The sequence below is a fragment of the Mus caroli genome, unplaced genomic scaffold (genome assembly GCF_978045245.1).
Source record: "Mus caroli unplaced genomic scaffold, Mus_caroli_1 scaffold_11, whole genome shotgun sequence".
In the NCBI taxonomy this organism is placed as follows: Eukaryota; Metazoa; Chordata; class Mammalia; order Rodentia; family Muridae; genus Mus; species Mus caroli.
In genome coordinates, this window is record NW_028227266.1 from 48857666 (window position 1) to 48884983 (window position 27318).

A 27318-nucleotide genomic window follows, 5' to 3' on the forward strand; every position below is an offset into this window, starting at 1 on the left:
TTAGGTAATCTTTTCCTCTTGTTTTTGCAGCTCCACCCTTTGGAAACCTTGAATATAAACTTGCTTCCCAGAATTTTCACATTATTAGTCTGCCAGCTTTCCCAGGATGCCAATGCCGCAGAGAAACAACTTCTCATTTGGCTTCTAATTCTACCTGACAATCTACTGGGTGCTGTATGGGGCAACATGGATCCACAAAACCCTCAGTGAAAACAAAAAACCCACAGGCCAGAGGAGCCCCACAGAAGCTGCCATCAGGATCTACTCCATGGGTAAGCATGGGAAAACCTCACTGAATGCACAATGCACAAAGCAAGAAAGCAAGTTTGGTTTTGCTCATGATTCCGATAGGTGACAAGAAACAGTGTCCTTAAGGCACTGTCCATCCTTGGTGGGGCCGTTGTGCAGGTACTACATCTGTTCTCTAAGCATGCTAACTACTAGGTAGAAAAAAGCCAAAAGGAAATTTCCAGGTTTATAGAGTTCTTAATTCTATAACCATTAATACTTACAAATCATAACCTACTTGCCTGCTTAACCTGGCTCTCCTCAACCCTACTGGCTGTCTTCAATCTCATTCCTTCCTTTTGGCTCTTGGCTCAGCCCTTAGTCTTGCTCCGTATATGTAGTTCATATAAACTATTTTAATACCAATATGAAATCCTTGTTTCACTTTGGAAGAAACTTTCTACTCTGTATTTTTGTGAGATAGGGTCTCATCATGTAACCCTGACTATCCTTGAACCCACAGAGATCTGTCTGCCTCTCAGTACTGGGATTAAAAGTGTGCCCCACTATGCCCAGCTTTTAGGCTTCAATCTTGGCCTTTTCCTAACCCTCTGAAATTCTTTTCTTGGATGTTTTGGGAGACAGGGCAAAGGAAGGGTTTAGAGATTGAATGTCTAACTATAAACAGAGCCTGACATAGTCCTCAGGGAACCCTGAGCAGTGCAACCAGCCACTGGGGACGAATGTGCTAAAAGACTAGGAACAGGTGTGATCATGGAGCTGCAAGCCACACATGCAGAAGAACATTTAAACCTCTGCAGACATCTCCATCACTTTACCTCAATAGTCTTCTGCTGATCAATCCCAAGGCTGTGCATCAGTCGAAGAACCTGCTCATTAAATTCTCCAATGGACGGCTCGTTTTCCTGTTCTTGTGGATAGAGAATAGGCCTCTGTACAGGAACCTCTATGAGCATCCACTTGTGCTCCTTGATTTGAGCTATGCTTAGCCGTTTGGAAGGATCTAGGACCAACATCCTTCTAATGAGGTGTTCACAATCTATAGAAAATGCAATGTTAAAAAAGTCATATATATCAACTTCAAGCATACTAGCATGACCCATGTGACTTGTACAACAATCTTTGTATCCTTCACCTGAAAGCAGAAAGACAAATGAGCAAATGAATATATAAATGATAGACTGGTCAAGTTCAGATGCTGAAGAAATATTTAAGAAACACAGGTGAGGGGGGCTGGCGAAATGGCTCAGCGGGTAACACCACTGACTGCTCTTCTGAAGGTCCTGAGTTCAAATCCCAGCAACCACATGGTGGCTCACAACCACCCTTAATGAGATCTGAGTCCTCTTCTGGTGCGTTTGAAGTCAGCTACAGTGTACTTATGTATAATAATAAATAAATCTTTTTTTTTAAAAAAAATCACAGGTGAGAACAAGGTATCTGTATGCTAAAGGAATCTTTCTAGTGCATTTCTCAAACTATCTAGTCATAGACTTAGATTTCCACTAAGGAAAAAAAAAATTAAGCTTCATTCTCAGAACAAGCATAATGAACTGGTCCTCGGTCATATTGAGGCATGCTCAGTAAAGCCAGGTGGTGAGCAGCGAGCTCTTTCCAGTAAGCTGCTGCTTTCTCATCAGTGTTGCCAAGGACCACGTGCACTGATGGGCTTCTAGAAGGAGTACACTAAGTACACTGCAGCTGCAGCTGAGTGGGATCAGGCTCTTCATTACCCTCCTCCAATCCAGCCTCCTGCCACTCACGGCTCTCAGGCACTGTGCTAAGTGCTTTGTGCAGAGTAACTTAACCATCCTATGGCATCTCTAGAGCAGGAACTGCACTGTACAGATGGGTCAAAACTGCATGGCCAATGAATGGTGAACTCAGGATTCCATCCAGGTAGACGTCTGTTTCCAAAGCCTATGTGACCTTGCCTTTCCAAGAAAACTAAAGATACAGCTAAAAAGGAAACCAAACTGGTGTTTCTATGACAGCCCAAGACAAGACAGGTAGGGACTGTAGCATTTCAGTTTATTTCACCAGAGTTCCATCAGTTGACTTGAATTTAAAAACTTAATTTTGAAAATCTATTTCATACATAGAGTAAAATTGTTGTAAGCCTGTATCTATGGAGTCTAAAATAAACTGGGACATTTATAAACTCAAGCTGAATGGGAAGACTTTCTGCTCTTAATCTGGGTAGCTTCTGTTCTCAGTTACAAGGAGGAAGGCTGAAACTTGTCTTGTCTACATGGAGGGTGTCGCAGAGCTCCCTGGCTTTTAAAATGACTCAGTCATTTTATCTGGTACCAAACTTTTAGTAAGGAAACTGGCTAGGACTTCATGCAGTATAAATTCTGTAATGCACAACTAATACGACGAATGGCTTGTTACCTTCTGACATGAAATATGGAATCCGGAATCTTCCTTCTAAAACCCTCTGCCTTAAAATAGGGAGAGTTGGTCCATCAAAAGGTAGAGCTCCACAGACAAGGACATAAAGAACAACTCCCATGCTCTAGGGAAGAAAGCAATGCAGTCATTTTCAGGGAGCACTTCAAACACTCAGACTCCCTAAACATCTCATGGCTCTAAAATCACATGGATTGATGGATTCAATTTGTCATTTTCTCAGAGTCTGAAAGTCTTACTTCCTGTGGTGAGATTAAGCATAATAAATACTAAGTGGTCTAAATGTGATCATTTATCGTTACTTCAAATCATTGCTGATATTAGATGACAACACCTGTCTCAGGGAATTCTTTCCTAGGGATCCACTTCCAGACGCTCTTACTGATAATAGTCTATTGGCTGGGGAGAATACTACCAGGAACTTCTGAAATAGGCCAGAGTACCGACTGTCATGATAAATACATTTAACATATTAAAGCAAAGCAATACCCATATATCCAGCTGTGGTCCTTCATACTGCTGCCCTTCAAAGACTTCTGGGGCTGCATAAGGGGGGCTGCCACACCATGTTGCCAGCAGTTCACCAGTTTTAAAGAAATTTCCAAAGCCGAAATCTATTAGGATGGAGATAAATGTTACTCTTATCTCTGCTCTCAAACTGCCCTGTCCTTCTCAGCAATCATGTCTATAATGTGGGACCACTATGACAATGACAATGACAATGCCTTTTTTTGCCCCCCCCCCTTTTTTTCCTGAAATATCTATTTGTGTGAACAGCCACGGTGAGTTTGATTATCGTAGAACATAAGTTGTTTGATGGTTACTAACCACTTTTAATTCTATAAAGTCTATAGGGGGCAAGGGAGTAAAACCCAACTAAGTAGCAACATATAGCAGCTTTTGAGACAATTGAGAACCTGGTAAGTAACAGCTTTTTTAAATGCTGATCTATACATCCCACTCTAGGCAGATGCCCGTCTGAGTACCTTACACCATGATAGCATATGGTCTGCTACAAGCCACCTGGCACCACTCTCATCTATATGCTCGTTTGCAGACTGCAGCGGCATGACACTTCAAAGCAACTGTAATCCTTCCTCCTTATAATCTCAGTCACATGAATCTACAGTTTTGCTACCTAGAATGCACTCTGCAAACACTGGACACAATGCCTTCAATATGCATATGCACACAAGCTTTCAGGGTCCTTTGTCATTGATGTGTTTGCCCTTTTGATAATACTCAAGAAACAAACTCTTACTGTTACCCAAGTTAGTCCCACACTCTCTTGTACTTTGAGTCTTGAAACTCAAAGAAGAGAATTTGGTTCTCGATAGTGCATGGGAAGCATTGTGTGCATAGGAGCTTAAGTAAAACTAAGGAGTGGACCTGGTCCATTGCGAGACAGACTGGCTTTGGGGCCAGCGTCAGCACCTGGGCACCTTAGTTCCCCTGCCTGTAAAGCTGCAATAATAAACATGCCCAGTAGCAGCTTTTATGAGGCACCAATGTGCTAATGTAAACTACGGCTTTGTTTGCGCCTTGAGACAACACACATTAGTCCCTTGGGAGAAGATATTCTCTCAGTCTGCTGATATAAGAACAGGTAGGCATTAAGCACAATAAAGACTGTAATCATGTCACAGCCGCTTTATGGAGCAGTATAATAACTACAAATTCAGGAGAAGCAGAACTGACTTACAGTTTTGTCTCTTCTAACTCTAGTGTCACAGGAAAGTATTCTACTTCTCTGAAGCTTAGGTTTCCAAATCTACACCAGCGAGAATAATCCACCTGCCCAGATAAGATGCAGTGAGGATTAATGAAATTAAAGACATAAAAAGAGCCCAGATGTGAAATGTCAGCATTTGTTCTGTGAAACCACTACCACCATCATTAACTTCCTGAGGAAAAGGTCACAAGGAACTAACTATAAAGAGGGAGGAGGAAAACCATCAGGAGCACAAGGTTCAGTAGAGAAAAGACAATGCACCTAGGAAACTGCCTCCCATTCGTTCATGCCTGGCCGGCCATATGTGGACTATGAAGAAAGGGCGTCAACCACATCCATCTTTACAATGGAAACGCCACCTTGCCTACATTCCACTTTCCAAAGTGACCAGAGACCTTGTCTTCTTTATTTGGCCTCAGCTACTAGCCACTTCTGCCACCTGTAACTCATATGTAGAGCTGTAAGTTTCTAATCTAGAAAAACTATAGAATGAGTTAAGAATAAGATACTTAAATCCACTTTAGAGAATAAAAGGTTAATTTCCTCTACAAAGACACATCCAAACTCTGGGACAGATGTGTGAGGAGCCTGGAATAGGCACAGTGACACATGCATTTTATACCACAATGGCAAGGTGAGCTTTTCCATATATGTAAAGGAAAGATACTCTCCAGGTAGCAAGATGAAAATTTCAATGTCTTAAAGAGCCAAAGAGAATGCCTGACTCAGAACTCCCCACACTGGTGAAATGAACTCAAAGGAGGGAAGACACAGCCTATTGAGAAGACAGCCTGGTAAGTGGCCTTGAGGTTGCTCATTAGTATACTTCTTAGCAAGAGAGCAAGAATCACTGTCTAGGTCATTCAGTCCAATGTACTTTTTACAGACTTAGGCAGAGAAAGTACCCTGTTTAGTCACAAGACAGTGGTACTAAATGGACACATGCTTTCTAGGTATCTGATTCTGTGGAAATCAAACTCAACAGCAGTCAGGCTCACTACGCTATCACAGAACCACACCTGTCCATATTCAAGAACCTTTTCCAGAGCACTTCCAAAATTATTTTTGTGATAACATGATGGGTGTGTTAAGATGTAAGTAGAAAAATATAGAATATTTCTGAAACACAGTATGTACTCAGTAAATGGCAGCGAGGGTCTCATTCATGCAAGGAAAGCTACAGGTACAGCCCATGTCTATGTCTTAAAGGGGCATTATTACATGTTACTTTATTACATGTATTACATATAATATTACAATATAATATAATATTACATTATTATATGAAGACTCTTTGAGGAGTCTTCCTAGTAAAGCAATGTGGAAGACTTATTTCAGGAGAGAGTTAAACACTTGTGAAAGATGATACAGCTGCTATTGCACTGCAGACATGGAACAGAAACCAGGTTTACCTACAACTTTGCATCCTTCTCTGACACAGTGATTTATAGCTTAGCTATTTGTGACCAATTTAATAATGCCAGGTAAAAGAATTGGCAATGAAATGGGCATTTTAAAAGAGCATTTATATTTCTTTATAGAAATATAGATAATTTTCATTTACAGTTTATAGTTTTCTGTAAACAGCATATAGTAAATGAAGCAAGGGGTAAGCAAGTAGATGAAATGGGAAAAATTCAAAATTTCTGATTACCACTTACTAAGACAGAATGAACTGCACAACTGCCCTTCAGTATCTGTGGAGAATTGGTTACAGGACACACAGTGGGTACTAAAATCTGGTTGTTCAGACCCCTATATAAAATGGGGCAATACTTGCCTACAACCTCCATACTTCTTCCTACACATTTTAAATCATCTCTGGATTATGTATGATACCTAATACAGTACAGAGTCAATTTAACTAGTTGCTATATTTAATTGCTCAGGGTAAATGGCAAGGAAAAACCCTCTGCACAAGTTTAGTAGAGGTTCAGTTTCCTAGGCCTATGTACATATGTTTAACATAACTTAAAATTGGAGGTAAGCTACCCATGAGCAATAATGTGACATTTACTCAGAGAGTATTTTCCATCTGTGGTTGGTTAAATCCCAGGATTTGGAACCCACAGATACAAAGAGCCTACTGTATTCTTATTTCATCACACAAAGCACTCACTACACACACAAATGCCGTACATGTGTATTGTTATCCACAGAAGAAAATACAGAGCAAGGGTCTCAACACTGCAGAAATAGAAGAGTAATAGATGCTCAGCAGCAGCAGCTTAGGCAACTGTAAGGAAAATGATCACTTGGGCACTCCTTTTTTTTTAACATCCTGCTCGATGCCCTAATTTCTCCCATTCCCCCTCCACAGAGTCCCTCCTCTCCCCATTCCCCACTCCCTTTCTCCTCTGAGAGGGTAGAGGCCTCCCTGGACAGTCCCCAACATTGACATATCAGCTCTCTGCTGGACAAGGCAGTTCTTCTCCTACTGAGACTAGGCAAGGCAGCTCAGTTAGGGGACACATTCCACAGACAGGCAACAGCTTTAGGGATAGCCCCACTCCAGCTGTTGGGGTAAGAGGCACACTTTTTCTATCTAGACTTTGATTTCAGGCCATGTCAGATCAGAGAATTAAATAGGTAAGATGTTTCCTTAATAGATGTCCTCATTTGTATTTTTAAAATTTCAGTTAGAAATATGTGTTTATCTCTGTGTGGAGGCATGTGCGTGCCATGGCACACATGTAGCTGTCAGAAGAGAACTTGTTGAAATCAGTTCTTTCCTTCCACTGTGTGGACTGCAGGGATTCAACTCCAGTCATAGGGTTTGTCAGCAAGTCTCATTACCCATGATGAGCCATCTTGCTGGCCTGTAGTCTTACTTTTTAAATGCCAAATATAAAATAATATGGATTTATGGACTACAATGTGATATTCTGATATGTTTGCATTGTGCAATGGCCAAATCTCACTAAGTAAATCTATCACCTTATTAATTACAACTCCTCTGTGAGGAAGAGATATTTAAATGCTGTATCATTTACTACTGTAAATATTTGACTCTTTGAGCTATAACAAAATACTGCTGTTATTTATTCTGATGTTCCCAGTGTTCCAGATTTGGCTAATCCTATGTCAACCTACTTCATTTAACACTTTTTAAAAAAATTTAGTTTAAAGTACTTGTGTATCTTTGGACACCAAAAGATTACCCACACTCATCTTGCATCTTCTTTGCCCTTAACACCACTACTGTTCCAAGATACTATGGTTCTTTTTGGTGAATAACAGTATTTAGAAACCTGGATTAAGCTCCAGATCACCATTATGTGTTTTACTGATATGTTTAAGTATTCACAGCTACAAGGGAGTAAAACTGTATTCAAATACAGGTCAGGTATTATAACTGTTAAAACTGTTCCATCAAAGCCCCAAGTATGCCCCTAAGCAGCTTAATATATATAACTTAAAACTGGAGGCAAGGCTCCCCAAAATCCAGGGTCAGTATGTACCATTACACAAAGAAGATGGATTATAAATTATTTTCTGTGCCAGATGAAGCTGATCTATCGGGTGTTTAATTACAGCACCTTACCATGCGTGTGATCAAGAGCAGTTAGGATGTTTGTATTTTAGTGCATAGTTACACTCATTTTAGGAATCTATATTCATTCTAAGAGCGCCTGATGCAAACAACTCTGTCCTCATTATGTGCAGATGATGCCTGTTTCCCTCCCTGTGATACTAAAGCAAATACTCAGCTTCAAGATTTCCTGATATATCCACACTCACTCACTTGGCTTATGTATGGTTTGAATATTTACAAAAGATAGGATCAAACATCAGCTACTGACACTCATGGGAACCAACTGGGCCTCAGAAGCTGAGTCATTTAACTATCTCTAATCTAACCAGTTACAAACCACAGGTATCACATATTAGAGCTCTTGGTGTCTTCTGCTGTGTTTTGAAAGATGAATGAGCTTTATCTTCCTGACAACAAAAATCACTACTGCTATCATGATAAACAGTATGATTTACCAGTGTCTAGGCATCATTAGGGACTATCAGCTACTGCTTTAGTAATAAAAAAGTCATATAAAGAGTAAATAAACTGTTTTTGATTACTGCCTAATGGGAACACCAAGCACAGGAGAGATTTCTATTGTTTGTAAGAATAAAGTAATGAAATAGGCCAAACAGTGATATGCAGCTGGAAACAGCTACAGTGCAACTTCCGGTTCAGCAGGGCCTGAGCTTCTGTCCCTCTAGCCAGCTCTGAAGTGATGCCGAGAGTTTGAGCTTCATCAAGGAACAGATGACAGCATAAGTGGATTAACTGCTGGCCAGCACTTATTGCTATAAAATAATACTTACTAAACATTTCAGTGTTTCTTTTTTAACTAAGGAGATACTGTTTAGTAATCTAAGTCATTTTTTTAAAGAATGAAAAATAATTAAACAAGCCCTATCTTTACTTTAAGCCAAGAAAAAGTAAATAATTTTTACGTATCACAGCTCAAGCAGTTTTACTCTCTAACAGTGTGATATGTCTAATTTATAATTTTACAAAAGTTATTTGGCTGATGCGATGGCTCTGAGGGTAAAGTTTCCTGATGCCAAGCCTTCTGACCTACGTTCAGTTCCTAGGACCCAGTGGAAGCTGAGAACTGATTCTTCCAAGTTGTGCTTTGACTCCAGACTTGCACTTTCCCTTCCCTTTTCAGTACAACACACACACACACACACACACACACACACACACACACACACACCCCAATGTGAATTTAAAAATTAAAAATCATTCTCTTGCTGAGAAGCAGACTGTTTGAGAGTTAAATTTCGTTTTTCTTAAATGATCAATAGAATTAGGTTATCCAGCCTGATGAAAGGGTACACATTTGTAATTATCATAAGTAGGAGTGAGGAAGACAATCACAAGGAAATAAATGTTGACAAATAAAAGGTAGGAGTGTGAGAGGAACTTGGCTGACTCATCATACCGACTGCAACCCCATTAGTCAACACTGACTTCAATGTATAGTTTGCTGCTCACCAGCGAGAAAAAGCCTCATTTATCTCCAATCATCAGTTACTGTCTGACAGGAAGGCACCAAAGCTAGGATGAAACATTACCCTCAGACCAGTGTGAACCATTTAGAACCATCTAACTGTGTCCAATCAGGGAATCCAAGATCCAAGAAGCAAAGAAATGATAATCCTTAGCTTCATGGAGAAAGGGTGGGAAGAACAACATCAATGAAGACCTATGCAGGTTTGATGAACTGAGCCTGCAAAGCAGGACTGATGAATGGGTGTGTCATCCTGCTTGCACTGCAAGGCTATCTTCCCATTACTATGCTACCTGTGGCAGGAGGATAATGGGATAATGAAAGGAAGAAGGTCAACAAATATCTTTTAATAAGTCCCCCTTTCACCTCCATTCTTTCTCATTTGTAGGACAGAAGACTGAAACTGTACCCATGGAAACCTTATCTCAAGGCCTTCTAGTAAGTAAATGGAAAGCTGTAGAAGCAGTGGCAGAGGTGGTAAGCAACCAAACAAGTCAGAAAAGAAGCCTTCCTTCCTTCTGAGCTCAGATAAGTGACATTACACACAGGTCACACTAAGCTAGCTAACTTTACATTACTAATTACACTTAAGGTTTTGCTCAGAGGAGATGTAACCAGACAGGTAATTTCAATTATGCACCCCCTTGCTCCTTTACCATCTGCCTCAGTAAGGCTTTAAGCAGGTGACTTTTTGGTTGGTTTGTTTGTTTTAATGTGCTGAAGGAGGTTAGTTGGTTATCAAAGTTTTACAGCTTTGTTTCAATGGAGCAATTATGCATTAAACATAAGTAGCAGTCACCTTTTATTAAGTATTTACATGGTGCCAAGAGATTTAACTAACAATAATTTACAAACACTTGAACAGGACCAAGTACCAGGCACAGTTTTAAGTACTCTGCAAATATTAATTCATGTAACAGCCACTATGTGATAAGAGCCTGTGCCATTCCCCCTTTCCAGATAAGGAAACTGAGAACAGGGAGGCGACAATGTCTCCAAGGTCAGTCAGTAGCTAGTAAGGATTCATTCCCCAGCAGCCTACTTCTCACCTACTACACTGTATTGCCTCCTCGTCTTAAATAATCATCAACCTCTACACACTGGCCCTGGAAACCACAATCATTCCTAAGCAAGCCAACAGGAGCTCTGACTGGAGAGGTCAGTCTACCCAAGCGGGCAGAAGAAATGGCATCAGCAGAGCCCGCATCTGCTCTGCCTACTCAGACTCAGCACTGCACATGGAGTCTTGTTTGGATTGTGGTAATTTTTCTTTTTAAAAAAAGGGTTTGTTTTTATTATTTTTAAATATTGTACATATTTGTATATGTGTGTTGTGCATATGGTGCCTGCAGAGTCTTAAAGAGGATGTTAGGTCCTTTGGAGCTGAAGTTATAGGTAGCTGTGAGTTGTCTGGCATGGGTACTGGGTGTGTTTTGTTGCTGAGCCATCTCTCCAGTTCTGAGTTATAGTTATTTTCTGAAAACTTGAAGTTATATTGGAATCATCAGGTATTTACTATATAACTTTCAAGATGTGAAAGCTGGAGACTAAAACTAAACGTAACTTAATGCATAATGGTCATTCTAAGTAAAATGGTCAAGGTGGTGAGGAACCAATGCTGAGGGGATGGGGATGGGATCCCGGAAAGCCGTGCTGCCTTGTTTCAGCCTTTCCCCAGGATGCCTCAAGCTACTATTTCATGAAAGGGAGGCCTTATGATTGAGACAACTTGAACACAGCCTGCAGGTACAGCTATGGCTCTGCACTGTTGCTAAAATAATATGCTAAAATTAATTTCAGAGCCATGCTTCTGTAATTATGAAAACTATCCACGATTTATCTATTTCTGTCTTTTAAATATAGATACATTTTAAATGAAAACATGATTTTGATTTGTCCTTTTAACAAATCAAAGTGTAAGTGGCTTTAAAAGTTCATTTTTAGCAAATTATAGAAATCTTAATAAGCAAAAGCAGCAGGGAAGTTAATAAATTGAGGTTTTGTTGTTGTTGTTGTTGTTTTTGTTTTTTTGATACAGGGTTTCTCTGTGTAGCCCTGGCTGTCCTGGAACTCACTCTGTAGACCAGGCTGGCCTCAAACTTAGAAATCCTGCCTGCCTCTGCCTCCCAAGTGCTGGGATTAAAGGCGTGCGCCACCACTGCCCGGCCAATAATAATTTTGTCTTTTTTTTTCTTTTGATTTTTCTTTACATGGAGTTCTACCTGTCCTGTGCTAGGTCTCTATAAAAAATCAAGATTTCTGAGATATTAAAAAATTACATCCTTAGAGGTAAGCAGAGCCATCAAAAGTTATCAGATCTCTGATAAAGAACAACTATTTGGTGAGGGATCATTTAAAAGACAAGCTTCTAACCTGGCCTATACTTTCTGACCCACCAAGCTCCTGCCAATGGAGGAGTAGTGCATCTCTTAGCCCTCACTAGAGAAGCTTCTTTTTACAACAGTGAGAAATGCAGAGATCACACCTGGCCAATACGCAGAGGGAGAGAGACTGTTGTAGAGTGTCCAGCCTTAAAAGGGACAGCTATACCATGCCCACTCCCTCCAAGCTCCAGGATCACCCTGGAAGGGAGGGGAAGACTATAAGAGACAAGAGGTAGTGGACCTCTGCATCAGAACAGTAGTTATTGGACATGGCAGTGCTGTTACACACATGAGCCCACAGAGGCTGGGACTTCCTGTACAAGTCCTGTACAAGATCAAGCCAGCCAAAATTCCAGCATGCATGGGGGAGGGACTCATGAAGTTCCAACTTTAGTGAGGAACTGATGGCTGCTGGAGGAGGTAGGGTCAGCTTTCCCACGCACACAGAGGCAGCACTAGGTAGACTCAGTGGGTTAAAAAACAAAACAAAACACATAATGTAGGGAGGGAAAAGTCACATGGAGGATAGATAAAAAGGGATCAGGTGGGTGTGGTGGTACATACCCTTAATCCCAGCACTTGGGAGGTAGAGGCAGGTCAATTTCTGAGGCTAGCCCAGTCTACATAGTTCCAGGACAGTCAGGGTTATACAGAGAAACCTCTTTTCACATCCCCCCCCTCCTCAAAAAAGAGAAAGAGGGATGGATTTAATCAAGATACATATATAAAATTCTCAAATAGCTAAAACCCGTATAAATACTCAAGACAAATCCTTTTGTTTTTTTAAAGATTTATTCATTTTATGTATGCGAGGACACTTGTTGCTGTCTCCAGACACACCAGAAGAGGGTATCGGATCCCATTGCAGATGGTTGTGAGCTACCATGTGGTTGCTGGGAGTTGAACTCTGGACCTCTGACAAAACAGTCAGTGTCTTAACCACTGAGCCATCTCTCCAGCCCAAGAAAAATCCTTTTAAAAGCCACATCTAAACTTTATAACATGTAGAATCCTTCAAGATCTGACCCTGACCACCTAGAATAGGCTAAGGTTAGCATGTGACTTTCCTGAAGGTGGCCCATTGTTTTTGCATGGTCTGAGATTGGTGAGCTCGAAGAGGCAAGACCCAAAAGAGACTTCATCTCAGGATTGCTTCTTGCAGTTGATATGTGTTTCCTGTCATTATTACACTAATATAACAATTCCTAGGCATTAGCCCACCCTACTGGGCAGATTTTCTGCAGCTCAATGAAGATGTACTGTTCTTGTAGTGATGCTATGTAGACAAATTGATGATTTCATAATTCCTAATAATGATTCTATAGAATTCCTAAGTTTATACAAGTAATTTTAAGCCCTCTGTAATATTAAAGCTGCAATGAGGGCTCTGTAAACCTTCATGTGTCATGAGCTAATTGCCTAAGAGAGAAAGCAGACTTACTTACAATCAGGGAATGCATTCCTTCTGGGCTGGGTATGAAACCATTACCTGATAACTAAATGTTGTAAACTGAGAATGAACAATTTATTGTAGGTGTAAAGACAAAAAATAAAATATTATCTGGTTTATCTGTATAAAACCTCAAAATTAATAAGACACTAGGTAGATGATTTGCCTTGTGAAAAAAACATGCTGACTTAAACATAAGAATTATTGTTTTAAACTCTTAATGAACTTTCGGAGCTAATGGCAGATAATTAATGTTTAATTAGACAACTACTAAATACATGTAAACATTTCTGTTGTAACTCTTTTTTTTTAAAAGATTTATTTATTTATTGATTATATGTAAGTACACTGTCGCTGTCTTCAGACACTCCAGAAGAGGGAGTCAGATCTCGTTAAGGATGGTTGTAAGCCCACCATGGGGTTGCTGGGATTTGAACTCCAGACCTTTGGAAGAGCAGTCGGGTGCTCTTACCCACTGAGCCATCTCACCCGCCCAGTATCTCTTTATTCAATTTATGATTTGAATCTATGTTTGAACTTGTGAACTTTTGAAAAAATAGATGCTTAGAATACCATGTGATCATGTATCCTGAAAAAGTACAAGAGCTAGGAATACTGAGAAGGTGAGAGCAGAAAGAGCAGAGAGCAGAAAAGAGAGCAGGCAGGCTTCTTACTAGACACATTTTTTCTTAACACCAGGTTTCTTCTTCCTGACAAGGACAGGGTTTTTTCACACTCAATGAGAAGGCAGAAGGTTTTCTTTCTCTAAGCAATAAAGGTTGGAGTTTATTTTCCATCCAGAATGAGGGAGTTCTTTCTGTGCTGGCACTTGCTCAATGAAACCTCCTTGGGGGGGCTTTTGCTCCATCCACCAAATATATGTGTATTCGTAAGTATAGGTGTATATATGTAAGTATACATATATAATTGTGGAGAGGATGAGACAGGCAGTCGGGCCCAACATGAATGTGCGTATGAATGTGTGTGTGTCTATGAATATTTACCTATGTAACATTGTTTTTCCTGCGAGCATGCCTTTCTTTTCCTGGTTCACAAAGAGTTAATTGCTCCAGGCCTCCCTCTCACCTGGCCAGAGAGAGAGGTGTGGCTCCCAGGCAAAAATAGAAGGAAACTGCAACAATCCTTACTTAACTCCCATCTGCTGCTAGCAAGAATTAACTAACAAATGTATATGTATATCTGTCTGTCTGTCTCTGTCTTTATGTAGGTACACTAAGAGAAGAGTTCAGAGTTTCTCACTAGAGATTCTTGCCAGCACCAAATATTTCAGTTTTGTTATATCAGCAGTAGTGACCCCATAAAGAATAAGATCAAACACTTCCTGACTGGTGATGCTTCCCTGGCTCCTCAGAGTGACTGATGTTCCCTCCGTATATTTCTGCCCTAGTTGGGACATAGTTACACTCTTGCCACTTTTTTAGGTGGTTCAGGGAACTGAACACAGGGCTTTGCATGTGCTAAGCAAATGCTCTATCACTGAGCTCTATATAACCCCAGCTCAATACAACCTGAGATAATGCTGTGAAATAATTTATACATATCACATATTTAGCATAGCATAATGCCTGGCATATATTTTACCATATATGAGTGAGTTTTGAGTATGTGAATTAAGAAATTCATAATATCAACTTTTTTCTTTTTTCTTGGATATTTTCTTTATTTACATTTCAAATGTTATCCCCCTTCCTGGTTCCCCCCCTCCTGGAAATCCCCTATCCCATCCTCCCTTCCCTTGCTTTTATGAGGGTGTTCCTCCACCTACCTCACTCCCACCTCCCTGCCCTCTATTCCCCTACACTGGGGCATCTATCAAGCCTTCAGAGGACCAAGGACCTCTCCTCCCATTGATGCATGACAAGGCCATCTTCTGCTACATATGCAGCTGAAGACATGTGTACTCCTTTGTTGATAGCTTAGTCCCTGGGAGCTCTGGGGGGGTCTGGTTGGTTGGTATTGTTGTTCTTTCTAATGGGGATACAAACCCCTTCAACTCCTTCAGTCCCTTCTCTAACTCCTCTATTGGGGACCCCGTGCTCAGTCCAATGGTTGGCTGCAAGCATCTGCCTCTGTATTTGTAAGACTCTGGCAGGGCCTCTCAGGAGACAGCTTATCAGGCTCCTTCTAGCTTACACTTCTTGGCATCCATAATAGCGTCTGGGTTTGGTAACTGTATATGGGATAGATTCCCAGGTGGGACAGTCTCTGGGTGGCCTTTCCTTCAGTCTCTGCTCCACACATTGTCTCCGGACTTGCTCTGGTGAGTATTTTGTTCTCCTTCTAAGAAGGACTGAAGCACTCACACTTTGGTTTTCCTTCTTCAGTCTCATGTGGTCAGTGAATTGTGTCTTGGGTATTGAGAGCTTTTGGGCTAATATCCATTTATCAGTGAGTGCATACCATGTTTGTTCTTTTGTGATTGGGTTACCTCACTCAGGATATTCTCTAGTTCCATCCATTTGATAAAGAATTTCATGAATTCATTGTTTTTAATTGCTGAGTGGTACTCTATTGTATAAATGTACCACGTTTTCTGTATCCATTACTCTGTTGAGGGACATCTGGATTCTTTCTACCTTCTGGCTATATTAATCCTGCCAATCCATGAACATGGGAGATCTTTCCATCTTCTGAAATCTTCTTGTATTTCTTTCTTTAGAGACTTGAAGTTCTTGTCATACAGATCTTTCACTTGCTTGGTTAGAGTCACACTAAGATATGTAATATTATTTGTGACTATTGTGAAGGGTGTCGTTTCTCCAATTTCTTTCTCAGCCTCTTTATCCTTTCAGTAGAGGAAGGCTACTGATTTGGTTGAGTTAATTTTATATCCAGCCAGTTTGCTGAAGTTGTTTATCAGCTTTAGGAGTTCTCTGGTTGAATTTTTGGGGTCACTTAAGTATATGAGTTGAGTATAAACTTTTGTAGTAGGATCTGATGAGTTTTTGGATTTCCACAGTTTCCGTTGTTATGTCTCCCTTTTCATTTCTGATTTTACTAATTTGGATACTCTCTCTGTATCCTCTGGTAAGTTTGGCTAAGGGTTTATCTATCTTGTTGATTTTCTCACAGAACCAGCTCCTGGTTTGGCTGATTCTTTGTATAGTTCTTTTTGTTTTTATGTGGTTGATTTCAGCCCTGAGTTTGATTATTTCCTGCCGTCTACTCCTCTTGGGTGTATTTGCTTCTATTTTGTTCTAGAGCTATCAGGTGTGCTGTTGAGTTTCTTTTTAGAGGCACTTAGAGCTATGAGTTTTCCTCTTATCACTGCTTTCATTGTGTCCATAAGTTTTGGTATGATTTTCATTAAATTCTAAAAAGTCTTTAATTTCTTTATTTCTTCCTTGACCAAGTTATCATTAAGTAGAGCACTGTTCAGCTTCCATGTATATGTGTGTCTTCCATTGTTTTTGTTGGAATTTCAGACCAGTATTAGTCCATGGTGATCTGATAGGGTAAATGGGATTATTTCAATCTTCTTGTATCTGTTGAGGCCTGTATTGTGACCAATTATATGGTGAATTTTGGAAAAGGTACCATGAGGTGCTGAGAAGAACATATATTCTTTTTCTTTAGGATGAAACGTTCTATAAATATCTGTTAGATTCATTTGGTTCATAACTTCAATTAGATTGACTGTGTCTCTGTTTAGTTTCTGTTTCTATGATCTGAAGATTGCTGAGAGTGGGGTGTTGAAGTCTCCCACTATTATTGAGTGCGGTGCAATGTGTGCTTTGAGCTTCAGTAAGGTTTCTTTTATGAATGTGAGTGCCCTTGCATTTGAAGCACAGATGTTCAGAATTGAGAGTCCATCTTGGTAGATTTTTCCTTTGACCAGTATGAAGTGTCCTTCCTTATCTTTTTGATAACTTTTGGTTGAAAGTGGATTTTATTGGAAATTAGAATGGCTACTCCAGCTTGTTTCTTGGGACCATTTGTTTGGAAAACTGTTTTCCAACCTTTTACTCTGAGGTAGTGTCTGTCTTTGTCACTGAGGTACATTTCCTGTATGCAGCAAATGCTGAGTCCTGTTTACATATCCAGTCTGTTAGTCTATGTCTTTTTATTGGGGAATTGAGTCCATTGATGTGAAGAGATATTAAGGAAAAGTGATTGTTACTTCCTGTTATTTTTGTTGTTAGAGGTGGAATTAAGTTTGTGTGGATATTTTCTTTTAGGTTTGCTAAAAGAAGATTATTTTCTTGCTTTTTTAGAGTGTACTTTCTCTCCTTGTGTTGGCGTTTTCCATTTATTATCCTTTGAAGGGCTGAATTTGTGGAGAGATATTACGTAAATTTGTTTTTGTCATGGAATTATCTTGGTTTCTCCATCTATGATAATTCAGAGTTTTGCTGGGTACAGTAGCCTGGGCTGGCATTTGTGTTCTCTTAGGGTCTGTATGACATCTGCCCAGCATCTTCTAACTTTCATAGTCTCTGATGAGAAGTCTGGTGTAATTCTGATAGGTCTGCCTTTATATGTTACTTGACTTTTTCCCCTTACTGCTTTTAATATTCTTTCTTTGTTTAGTGCATTTGGTGTTTTGATTATTATGTGATGGGAGAAATTTCTTTTCTGGTCCAGTCTATTTGGAGTTCTGTAGGTGTCTTGTATGTTCATGGGCATCTCCTTTTTTTTAGGTTGGGGAAGTTTTCTTGTATAATTTTGTTGAAGTTATTTACTGGACCTTTAAGTTGGGAATCTTCATTCTCTTCTATACCTATTATCCTTAGGTTTGGTTTTCTCATTATGTCCTGGATGTTTTGAGTTAGGAGCTTTTTGCATTTTACATTTTCTTTGACTGCTATGTCAATGTTTTCTATGGTATCTTCTGCACCTGAGATTCTCTCTTCTATCTTTTGTATTCTGTTGGTGATGCTTGCAACTATGACTCCTGGTCTGTTTCCTAGGTTTTCTAACTCCAGGGTTTTTTCCCTTTGTGATTTTTTTATTGTTTCTATTTCCATTTTTAGATCTTAGATGGTTTTGTTCATTTTGTTCACCTGTTTGCGTTTTCCTGTAATTCTTTAAGTAAGAGATTTTGTGTTTCCTCTTTAAGGGTTTATACCTGTTTACCTGTGTTATCCAGTATTTCTTTAAGGGAGTTATTTATGTCCTTCTTGAAGTCCTCTATCACCATCATGAGAAGTGATTTTAGATCAGAGTTCTGTTTTTCTAGTGTGATGGTATATCCAGGACTTGCTATGGTGGTGGAAAAATTGGGTTCTGGTGATGCCAAGTGACCTTGGTTTCTATTGCTTATGTTTTTACTTATGCCTCCCGCCATCTGATTATATCTAGTGCTACTTGCCCTTGCTATATCTGACTGGAGCCTGTCCTTCCTGTAATCCTGGTTGTGTCAGAATTCCTCAGAGTCCAGCTGTCTCTGTGACCCTGAGATTCTGGGTGTGTCAGAGTTCCTGGGAGTCAAGCTGCCTCTGGGACCCTGAGATCCTAGTGTGACCAAGCTCCTAGGATCCTAGGATCCTGGGATCCTGGGTGTGTTAGAGCACCTGGGATTTGAGCCTCCTCTGGGTGCTGTGGAACTGGCTACTGAGTTTGTGCCCAAGGTAAACTGGTGCAGCCTGGAAGGAACCCAAGCCACTGGTTGGGCGGGGTTCCTGCGTTCCTGGATCCTGCTGGTCCCAGTTACTTCTGGTGGCTTTGGAACAGATGTTGTTTTCTACTCACCCCTGATTCTACCTCATATTATCAACTTTAATCCCAGCATTTGGGAAATAGGCAGGTAGATCTCTGTGAGTTCAAAGACAGCCTGCTCTACATAGTGAGTTCCAGACCAGCCAGGGTTACATAGTAAGACGAGAGAGAGAGAGAGAGAGAGAGAGAGAGAGAGAGAGAGAGAGAGAGAGAGAGAGAGAGAGAGAGAGAGAGAGAGAGAAGGAAGAAAAAGAAACTCACATCATGAAATCTAAAGAGCTGGATAGGTGGTACATGCTTGTAATCTCACAACTGGGGAAGCAAAGGTAGGAGAACCACCAGGTGGCCCGAGCTACATAATGTGCTTGAAACCAGCCTGGGCTATATGAGATCCAATACTCTGTCTCAAAAACGATAAAAAACAAACACAGAAGACAACACACACATACACAGAAACGTGTGTGATGTGTCTCTCTGTGTCGTTCATCTTCTGCTGCCATCACCTCCTTTGTCTGCATCCTCACTGACCAGCACTTCTGGCCCTCTCGAGACTTCTAATCAGCTTCACATTGACAAACAACCTGTTTACAGAACCTCCCAAGAAATTTAGATGCAACTCAAACTCCCCCAAGTACAGTCCTGTCACTTTATACATTGAAAGAGAACCTATTTTCTTTCTTCATAGTCACACAAAGGACTAAGAGGTAACTCTACCTTGCTAAAGCCCAACTGCCTGCAGGGCTCTTTCCACACACTCAGGACAATGGCTTTCACTGGATCACTTCCCAGGCAGGTACATCCTACTTACCTGCTATTTTGATATTCATGTTGTTATCCAGCAGGAGATTTTCAGCCTTTAGGTCTCGGTGCACTACCTTCCGGCCATGGCAATAATCAACAGCAGACAGAATTTGCCAGAATTTTCTCCTGGCTTCAGATTCATTTAACCGGCCATGATTAGCAAGATAATCTGTAAAAGAAGAGAATATTTAAAACTATTCACAACAATAGAATAAGCTCAATTTTAGTATTCAGGAAAAACTTTTGACTTTTTTTTTTAATGAAAAAATGAAAATTCAAATAACACAAAAAAACATGTTTTCCACGTTTCTTGCCTTTGGAGAAGTAACCCCAACCAAATTTCATAGGTTCAACATAAATTCCAAGAGCCCAATATCAGATAACAGCAGGGGTGGCACAATGGTCACACCACATCTTAAAGTAAGTTTTATTTTATTTTTTTCTGCCTATGTACTCTCTGCTAATTTGCTAAAGATATATTGTTTCTTCACAGCATATTTAAATAAAAGTCTTCCAAGGCAAAGAACATGAATGAATTCTCTGATATACCAGAGAAGGGATGCCATAAGCATTACTTTCATTGTAAGACCTAGACATAGTTTCAATAATTCAAACCCTGATCTGCTCAAAGAAACAATTCTGATCTACCCAAGAGCAGAGAGACTTGTTTTTGTAACTATTATGTAACTGTACAGCTATGCAAATGACTGTAATAATTTTGCAGGATGAATGTGCTATCTTTGTATAGTGTTACAATCTTTATTAAAGCAGTTTAACTGAAAATTAATTCTACACTAACTATGTACATGACTTCAATAAAACTAAATGCTACAACCTGAAGAGATGAAAGCCTTCTAAAATCTTTTTGGGAGGGGACCCACATAAATTTTGAAAAAAAATTAATGTAATTTTCTTCAGTAAAGACACATTAGTGGCTGTCTTAAGATTACTATTTCTATGATGAAACACTATGACCAAAAGCAACTTGGAGAAGAAGTTTATTTGGTTTATATAGCCTGAATCATAGTACACTGAGGGACTAAGGGAGGAACTCAAAGCAGGGCAGAAACCAGTAGGCAGAAGCTGATGCAGAAGCCATGGAGGAGTGCTGCTTACTGGCTTGCTCCTCATGGCTCACTCAGCCTGCTTCCCAGGATCACCAGCCCAGGGATGGCACCATCCACAATGGGCTGGTCCCTCCCATGTCACTAATGCCTTAGTCAGGTCTTATAGAGTCATTTTCTCAATTGAGGCTCCTTTCTTTTCTGAGGCTCCTTAACTCTTGCTGTGTCAAGGTGACATAAAGTAGCCAGCACAGTGATAACATTCACACATTTCTCTGCCCTATGATTATTTCTTTTTAAAATTCATTTAAGGCCTCACAGTTGGGGGCTGGAGAGATGGCTCAGTGGTTAAGAGCACTGACTGCTCTTCCAGAGGTCCTGAGTTCAATTCCCAGCAACCACATGGTGGCTCTCTACCCTCCGTAATGAGATAGAATGCCGTCTTCTGGGGTGTCTGAAGCTACAGTGTACTTACATATAATAAATAAATAAATTAAAAAGAGTTTATAGTTTACAAAGTATGTTGGTGCCATACTATTTCATATCCTATAAACCTCTATGATAATGTTTGGTAATTCCCATATTATGAATATCAAAGCTGAAGATAAGTAGAGTTCAGAAAAGTCAATGGTTTGATCTGGTACCATAATCTGGGACTATTTTATTATCTCTTATAGACTCTTACTGAAACCCTAACCATCCTTTCAGAATCTTGCTCAAGTGTCACTTTACCCTTAGTAGTCTTGTATCATTTTAGGTAAAGAGAATCTCTCTTCTCTGAGTCTTAGTTACTGTTCCATTTTACTGTGATTACAATCAAGACAATTATAAAAGAAAGCATTTAATTGGGAACTTGCTTACATTTCAGAAGGTTAGTCCATGATCATTATGGCAGAAAACATGGTAGCAAGCAGGCCAGCATGGTGCTGGAACAGCAGTTGAGAGCTCACATATCTGAACCACAAGCTCATGGAAGAAAGAGGGAGACTGGGCCTGATATGGTCTTTTGAAACCTTAACCCCTTGTTTGTTTAGAGTCACACCAAGAGACTATATTGTTTGTGATTATTGTGAAGGGTATCATTTCTCTAATTTCTTTCTCAGCCTGTTTATCCTTTGAGTATAGGAAGGCTACTGATTTGTTTGAGTAAATTTTATATCTAGCCACTTTGTTGAAATTGTTTACCAGTTGTAGGAGTTCTCTGGTGGAGTTATTGGGGTCACGTAAGTAGACTGTCATGTCACCTGCAAAGAGTGATAGTTTGACTTCCTCCTTTGTATCCCTTTGACCTCCTCTTGCTGTCTAATTGCTCTGGCTAGAACTTCAAGTACTGTATTGAATAGATAGGGGGAGAGGGCAGCCTCCTCTAGTCCCTGATTTTAGTGGGATTGCTTCAAGTTTCTCTCCATTCAGTTTGATGTTGGCTAGTGGTTTGCTGTATATTGCTTTTACTGTATTAAGGTATGGACCTTCAAGTCTCTGAAGAAAGAAATTGAAGCCTCAGAAGATGGAAAGATCTGCCATGCTCGTGGATTGGCAGGATTAATATAGTAAAAATGGTCATCTTGCTGAAAGCAATCTACAGATTCAATGCAAACCCCATCAAAATTCCAACTCAATTCTTCATAGAGTTAGAAAGAGCAATTTATAAATTCATCTGGGGTAATAAAAAACCCAGGATAGTGAAAACTATTCTCAACAAAAAAAGATCTTCCAGGGAAATCAGCATCCTGTATCTCAAGCTGTACTACAGAGCAATAGTGATAAAAACTGCATGGTATTGGTACAGTGACAGGTAGGTAGATCAATGAAATAGAATCGAAGATTCAGAAATGAACCCACACACATATGGTCACTTGATCTTTGACAAAGGAGCTAAAACCATCCAGTGGAAAAATGACAGCATTTTCAACAAATGGTCTGGTTCAACTGGCAGTTAGCATGCAGAAGAATGCAAATGGATCCATTCTTATCTCTTTGTACAAATCTCAAGTCGAAGTGGATCAAGGAACTCCACATAAAACTAGAGAAACTGAAACTTATAGAAAAGAAAGTGGGGAAGAGCTTCCAGCACATGGGCACAGTGGAAAATTTCCTGAACAGACACCAATAGTTTATGCTCTAAGATCAAGAATTGACAAATGGAACCTCATAAAATTACAAAGCTTCTATAAGGCAAAGGACACTGTCAATAGGATAAAACAGCAACCAACAGATTGGGAAAAGATCTTTACCAATCCTACATCCATTAGAGGGTTAAAATCCAATATATACAAAGAACTTAAGAAGTTGGACTCCAGAGAACCAAATAACCCTATTAAAAATGGGGTACAGAGCTAAACAAAGAATTCTCAACTGAGAAATACTGAATGGCCAAGAAGCACCTAAAGAAATGTTCAACATCCTTAGTTATCCTTAGGGAAATGCAGATTAAAACAACCTTGAGATTCCACCTCACACCCGTCAGAATGGCTAAGAACAAAAACTCAGGTGACAACAGATGCTGGTGAGGATGTGCAGAAAGAGGAACACTCCTCCATTGTTGGTGGGATTGCAAGCTTGTACAACCACTCTGGAAATCAGTCTGGCGGTTCCCCAGAAAATTGGACATAGTCTTACCGGAAGACCCAGCTATACCACTCCTGGGCATATACCCAGAAGATGCTCCAACATGTAATAAGGACACATGCTCCACTATGTTCATAGCAGCCTTATTTATAATAGCCAGAAGGTGGAAAGAACCCAGATGTCCCTCAACAGAAGAATGGATACCGAATATGTGGTACATTTATACAATGGAATAATATTCACCTATTAAAAACAATGAATTCATGAAATTCTTAGGCAAATGGATGGAACTAGAAAATATCATCCTGAGTGAGGTAACCCAATCACAAAAGAACACACATGGTATACACTCACTGATAAGTGGATATTAGCCCAGAAGCTCAGAATACCCAAGATACATTTCACAGACCTCATGAAGCTCAAGAAGAAGGAAGACCAAAGTATGGATACTCCGGCCCTTCTTAGAAGGGGAAACAAAATACCCATGGGAGGAGATACAGAGACAAAGTATGGAGCAGAGACTGAAGGAAAGACCATCCCAGAGAGTGCCCCATCTGGGAATCCATCCCACATACAGTCACCAAACTCACTCTATTATGGATGCCAACAAGTGCTTGATGACAGGAACCTGATATAGCTGTCTTCTGAGAGGCTCTGACAATGCCTGACAAATAGAGAGATAGATGCTCTCAGACAACCTTTGGACTGAGCACAGGGTCCCCAATGAAGGAGCTAGAGAAGGGACTGAAGGAGCTGAAGGAGCTTGCAGACCCATAGGAGGAACAACAATATGAACCAACCAGTACCCCCAGAGCTCCCAGGGACTAAACCATCAACCAGAGTATACATGGAGCAAACCATGGCTCAAGTTGTATATATATAGCAGCCTTGTTGGGAGAAGAGGCACTTGGTCTTGAGAAGGCTTGATGCCCCAGTGTAGGGGAATGCCAAGACAGGGAAGTGGAAGTGGGTGAGTTGGTGAGCAGGGGGAGGGGGATAGGATAGGGGGTTTTTGGAGGGGAAACCAGGAAAGGGGATAATATTTGAAATGCAAATAAAGAAAATATCTAAAAAAATAAAAAGAAAACAAACAAACAACCCCCAAAACCTCAACCTCACCCCGAGTGACACTCCCCTTCCAACAAGGTCACATCTCCTAATCTTTCTTAAAGAGTCCACCAACTTGGAACCAAATTACATTCAAATATATGAGCCTATGGGGGTCATTCTCATTCAAAATACCACAAAACTCCTTATCAGACATCACGCTCTGAAACACTGTAATTCTCATATATATAAATATTCCAGAGTATACATGCTACACCCTTAATAGTAACACACTGTGCCTTGAAAATATCCGTACATCTGAGCATTTTGAGAAAACAAATGAAGCTTTTCTCTATTGTAATATCTACACTTAGCACTATACAAAACACCATAAAATTTAGTCTTTTAAAACAAAATAAGCCTTGTTTTATTTTAAGAAAAAAAAAAAGCCCATAATTGTCTTTTCTTCTCTGCTTTTTACTTAAGAACATTTACTTTCACTTTAAACTTTATAGACCCTCCCTTTTCCTTTAGTTTGTTGTAGACAATGTTTTAAATATGTATTCAATTTGTATTAAGTATGTATTACATGTTTCTCACATTTAATATAATTATTTAATATAACTATGAACCTCTCCATTCATACTGTAAAAAATGATAGTAACTATAACCTACAACTATTCTACACATTATTATTCTACACATTGCAGGCCTTACATGTAAATGGATATTTTATCTATTCTACATTTGTTAGTATCAGTAACTGAAATTGCAGGCTTACAACATTTCACTTTGCCTTTATAGCCTACACAATAGTCATCTACAATTCTGAAGGAAATGAAAGGATCACTTAAGAATATAAAGAATTTCTGGTAAAGATAATGGCCTTAAACTCAGAGATTCACCTACCTCTGTCTCCCGAGTGTTGGGATTAAAGGTGTATGCTTAATACTATCTAGTTTCTATTTGACTTTTTAAAAAATTAATTTTCCTAAGACCTTGATTCTTAATATTAACTTAAAGTACCCGTTTTATTCTAAACATCAAATAATCTCAAAACAGCTGAACTAATATTCCTACTAACAATATGATTAGTGAAATTTACAAGCTAACATTTCTATGAAGTTTTTTTTTTTTTAATCTTGAGATAACGCTGTTCTACAATATGGAGGCTTTAACTATTATGCTTCAAAAACACTTGAAATAAAGGTGTGGGGATGTAGCTCAGTGACAGTGCTCATGCCAGAACAGGCATTGGGCTTCAACCCTGCACTCGCTAAAGTTAAATACAGTTCATTAAAAAGTTTGTGCAGAACACTTCTAATGAGAAAAGAACAGCTGTGTGTGTTTTCAGGAATCAGGAATGAATTCTTTCTAGCTTTAATCTGTATAAATCCCCTGATACTTAGTAAGGTCAATATTAAAGCTAGATGACATGATATAATTGGAAGTCTTCCATCTTGGTTTCCCTCCTCTGTCTATAGGATACTTTTTGGTTTGGAAGTTTTTTGGTGTTTTATAAGAAAAAAAAAAGCCCATAATTGTCTTTCCTTCACTTTTAAAAAAGAACATTTACTCTCACTTTAAACTTTACAGAACCTCTCTTTTCCTTTAGTTTGTTGTAGACATTTCTCATATTTAATATAACTGTGGCAAAAACTGAGGGTTCAGGCATGGTGTGGCGGTCTTTACTTTTAACTTCAGCTCTTGAAAATGGGGTCAGGAGGATCAGGATGGAAGGTCAAGACCAGGCTTGGCTACAGGAAGTCCTGTCTCAACCCCACTCCAACACTTTCTCAAAAATGAGGGGAAGCCAGGCTGACAGAATTAAAAACCTGTTACAGCTGCTGATCATGTGATCCTGAGCAAAACCCAATCTCTATAACTCTCCATTTCCTCCTCCAAACGGAGATTCATAAGAGAATACTTACAAGGTTATAAAAAGATTGTTAAAAACCTTGGTTTAGATTCTGACACATAAAAGTCCACCAGAAAGTATTACTCCAATGCTGGCTTAGTATCGCTGCTATTACACTACCAGGGTTGCGGGTGGCCACCTGCCTTTTCTGCCTTCCTCTTCTACCCAGCCTTCCCTTGTGGTTTCTATGCTTCTATACCTCACTGAAATTGCTTTAAAGTCAAGGGCACCCACTACCCCCAGGCTAAAGCCATAAAGACCTTTCAGTTACACTCCACACTTAGCTGTTCTCCAACAAAGCTACCTCCTCCCCTGTTGGTTCTGGATTTTCTTGGTCCTTCTCCATTTCTTTCACTAACTTGCTCTCACAAGAAGCTATACCATGTTGTACTCTGGGCCTTCATCTCTTCCTTCTTTAACACAACATTTCCAAGGTCCATCCCAGTCTAGTACACTATCTTGGAATTTTTAACAAGGATTTACTTTTATTTTCTGTGTGTATGCCAATGGAGGCCAGAAGAGGGGGTCAGAGCCTCGGGAGCTAAGATTATGACTGAGCTGCTGGGTAGGCGCTAGGAACACAAAACCCAGGTTCTCTGCAAAAGCGGCAAGTGCTCTTAACTGGGGAACCATCTTTCTAGCCCCAAGGGTTTTGTTTGTTTGCTTGTTTTAAAGATTCATTTTTATTATCTTTATTTACATGAGTATGTATGAAGGTCACATGTGTGCCTGCTGTGACAAGAGGGCATGGAATCTCCTGGAGCTGGCTCATGTCACCACTGTGAACCACCCTGGCCTCTAGAAAGTAGCAAGCACTCAGCACCTGAGACATCTCTCTAGCCCTTGCCTTTTTTTTTTTTTTTTTTTGTATACATAGCCTTCCCTCCCAGAACTAATTAACACTTTTGTGCAGATCACCTTTGATCTGCATTACCCTTAATTGGACAATGTTAATTAATATTCTCCTTAATTGTTCGCCTCAGGGGGTGCTTC

At 39.9% G+C, this 27318-nt stretch overlaps 1 protein-coding gene across 3 annotated transcripts in view; it reads right to left on the bottom strand.

The window, feature by feature from the left end:
• Positions 1-27318, bottom strand: part of Sik2 (salt inducible kinase 2) — a 119073-nt gene that overhangs the window by 23306 nt on the left and 68449 nt on the right. For all 3 annotated transcript variants that reach the window (XM_085844638.1, XM_085844639.1, XM_029481051.2), the window contains exons 4-7: positions 19736-19897; positions 3151-3275; positions 2644-2767; positions 1068-1288 (exon numbers count right to left, since the gene is read on the bottom strand). In XM_085844638.1, coding sequence (XP_085700764.1) covers positions 1068-1288; positions 2644-2767; positions 3151-3275; positions 19736-19897 — 632 coding nt within the window. The remainder of the gene's footprint in view (positions 1-1067; positions 1289-2643; positions 2768-3150; positions 3276-19735; positions 19898-27318) is intronic.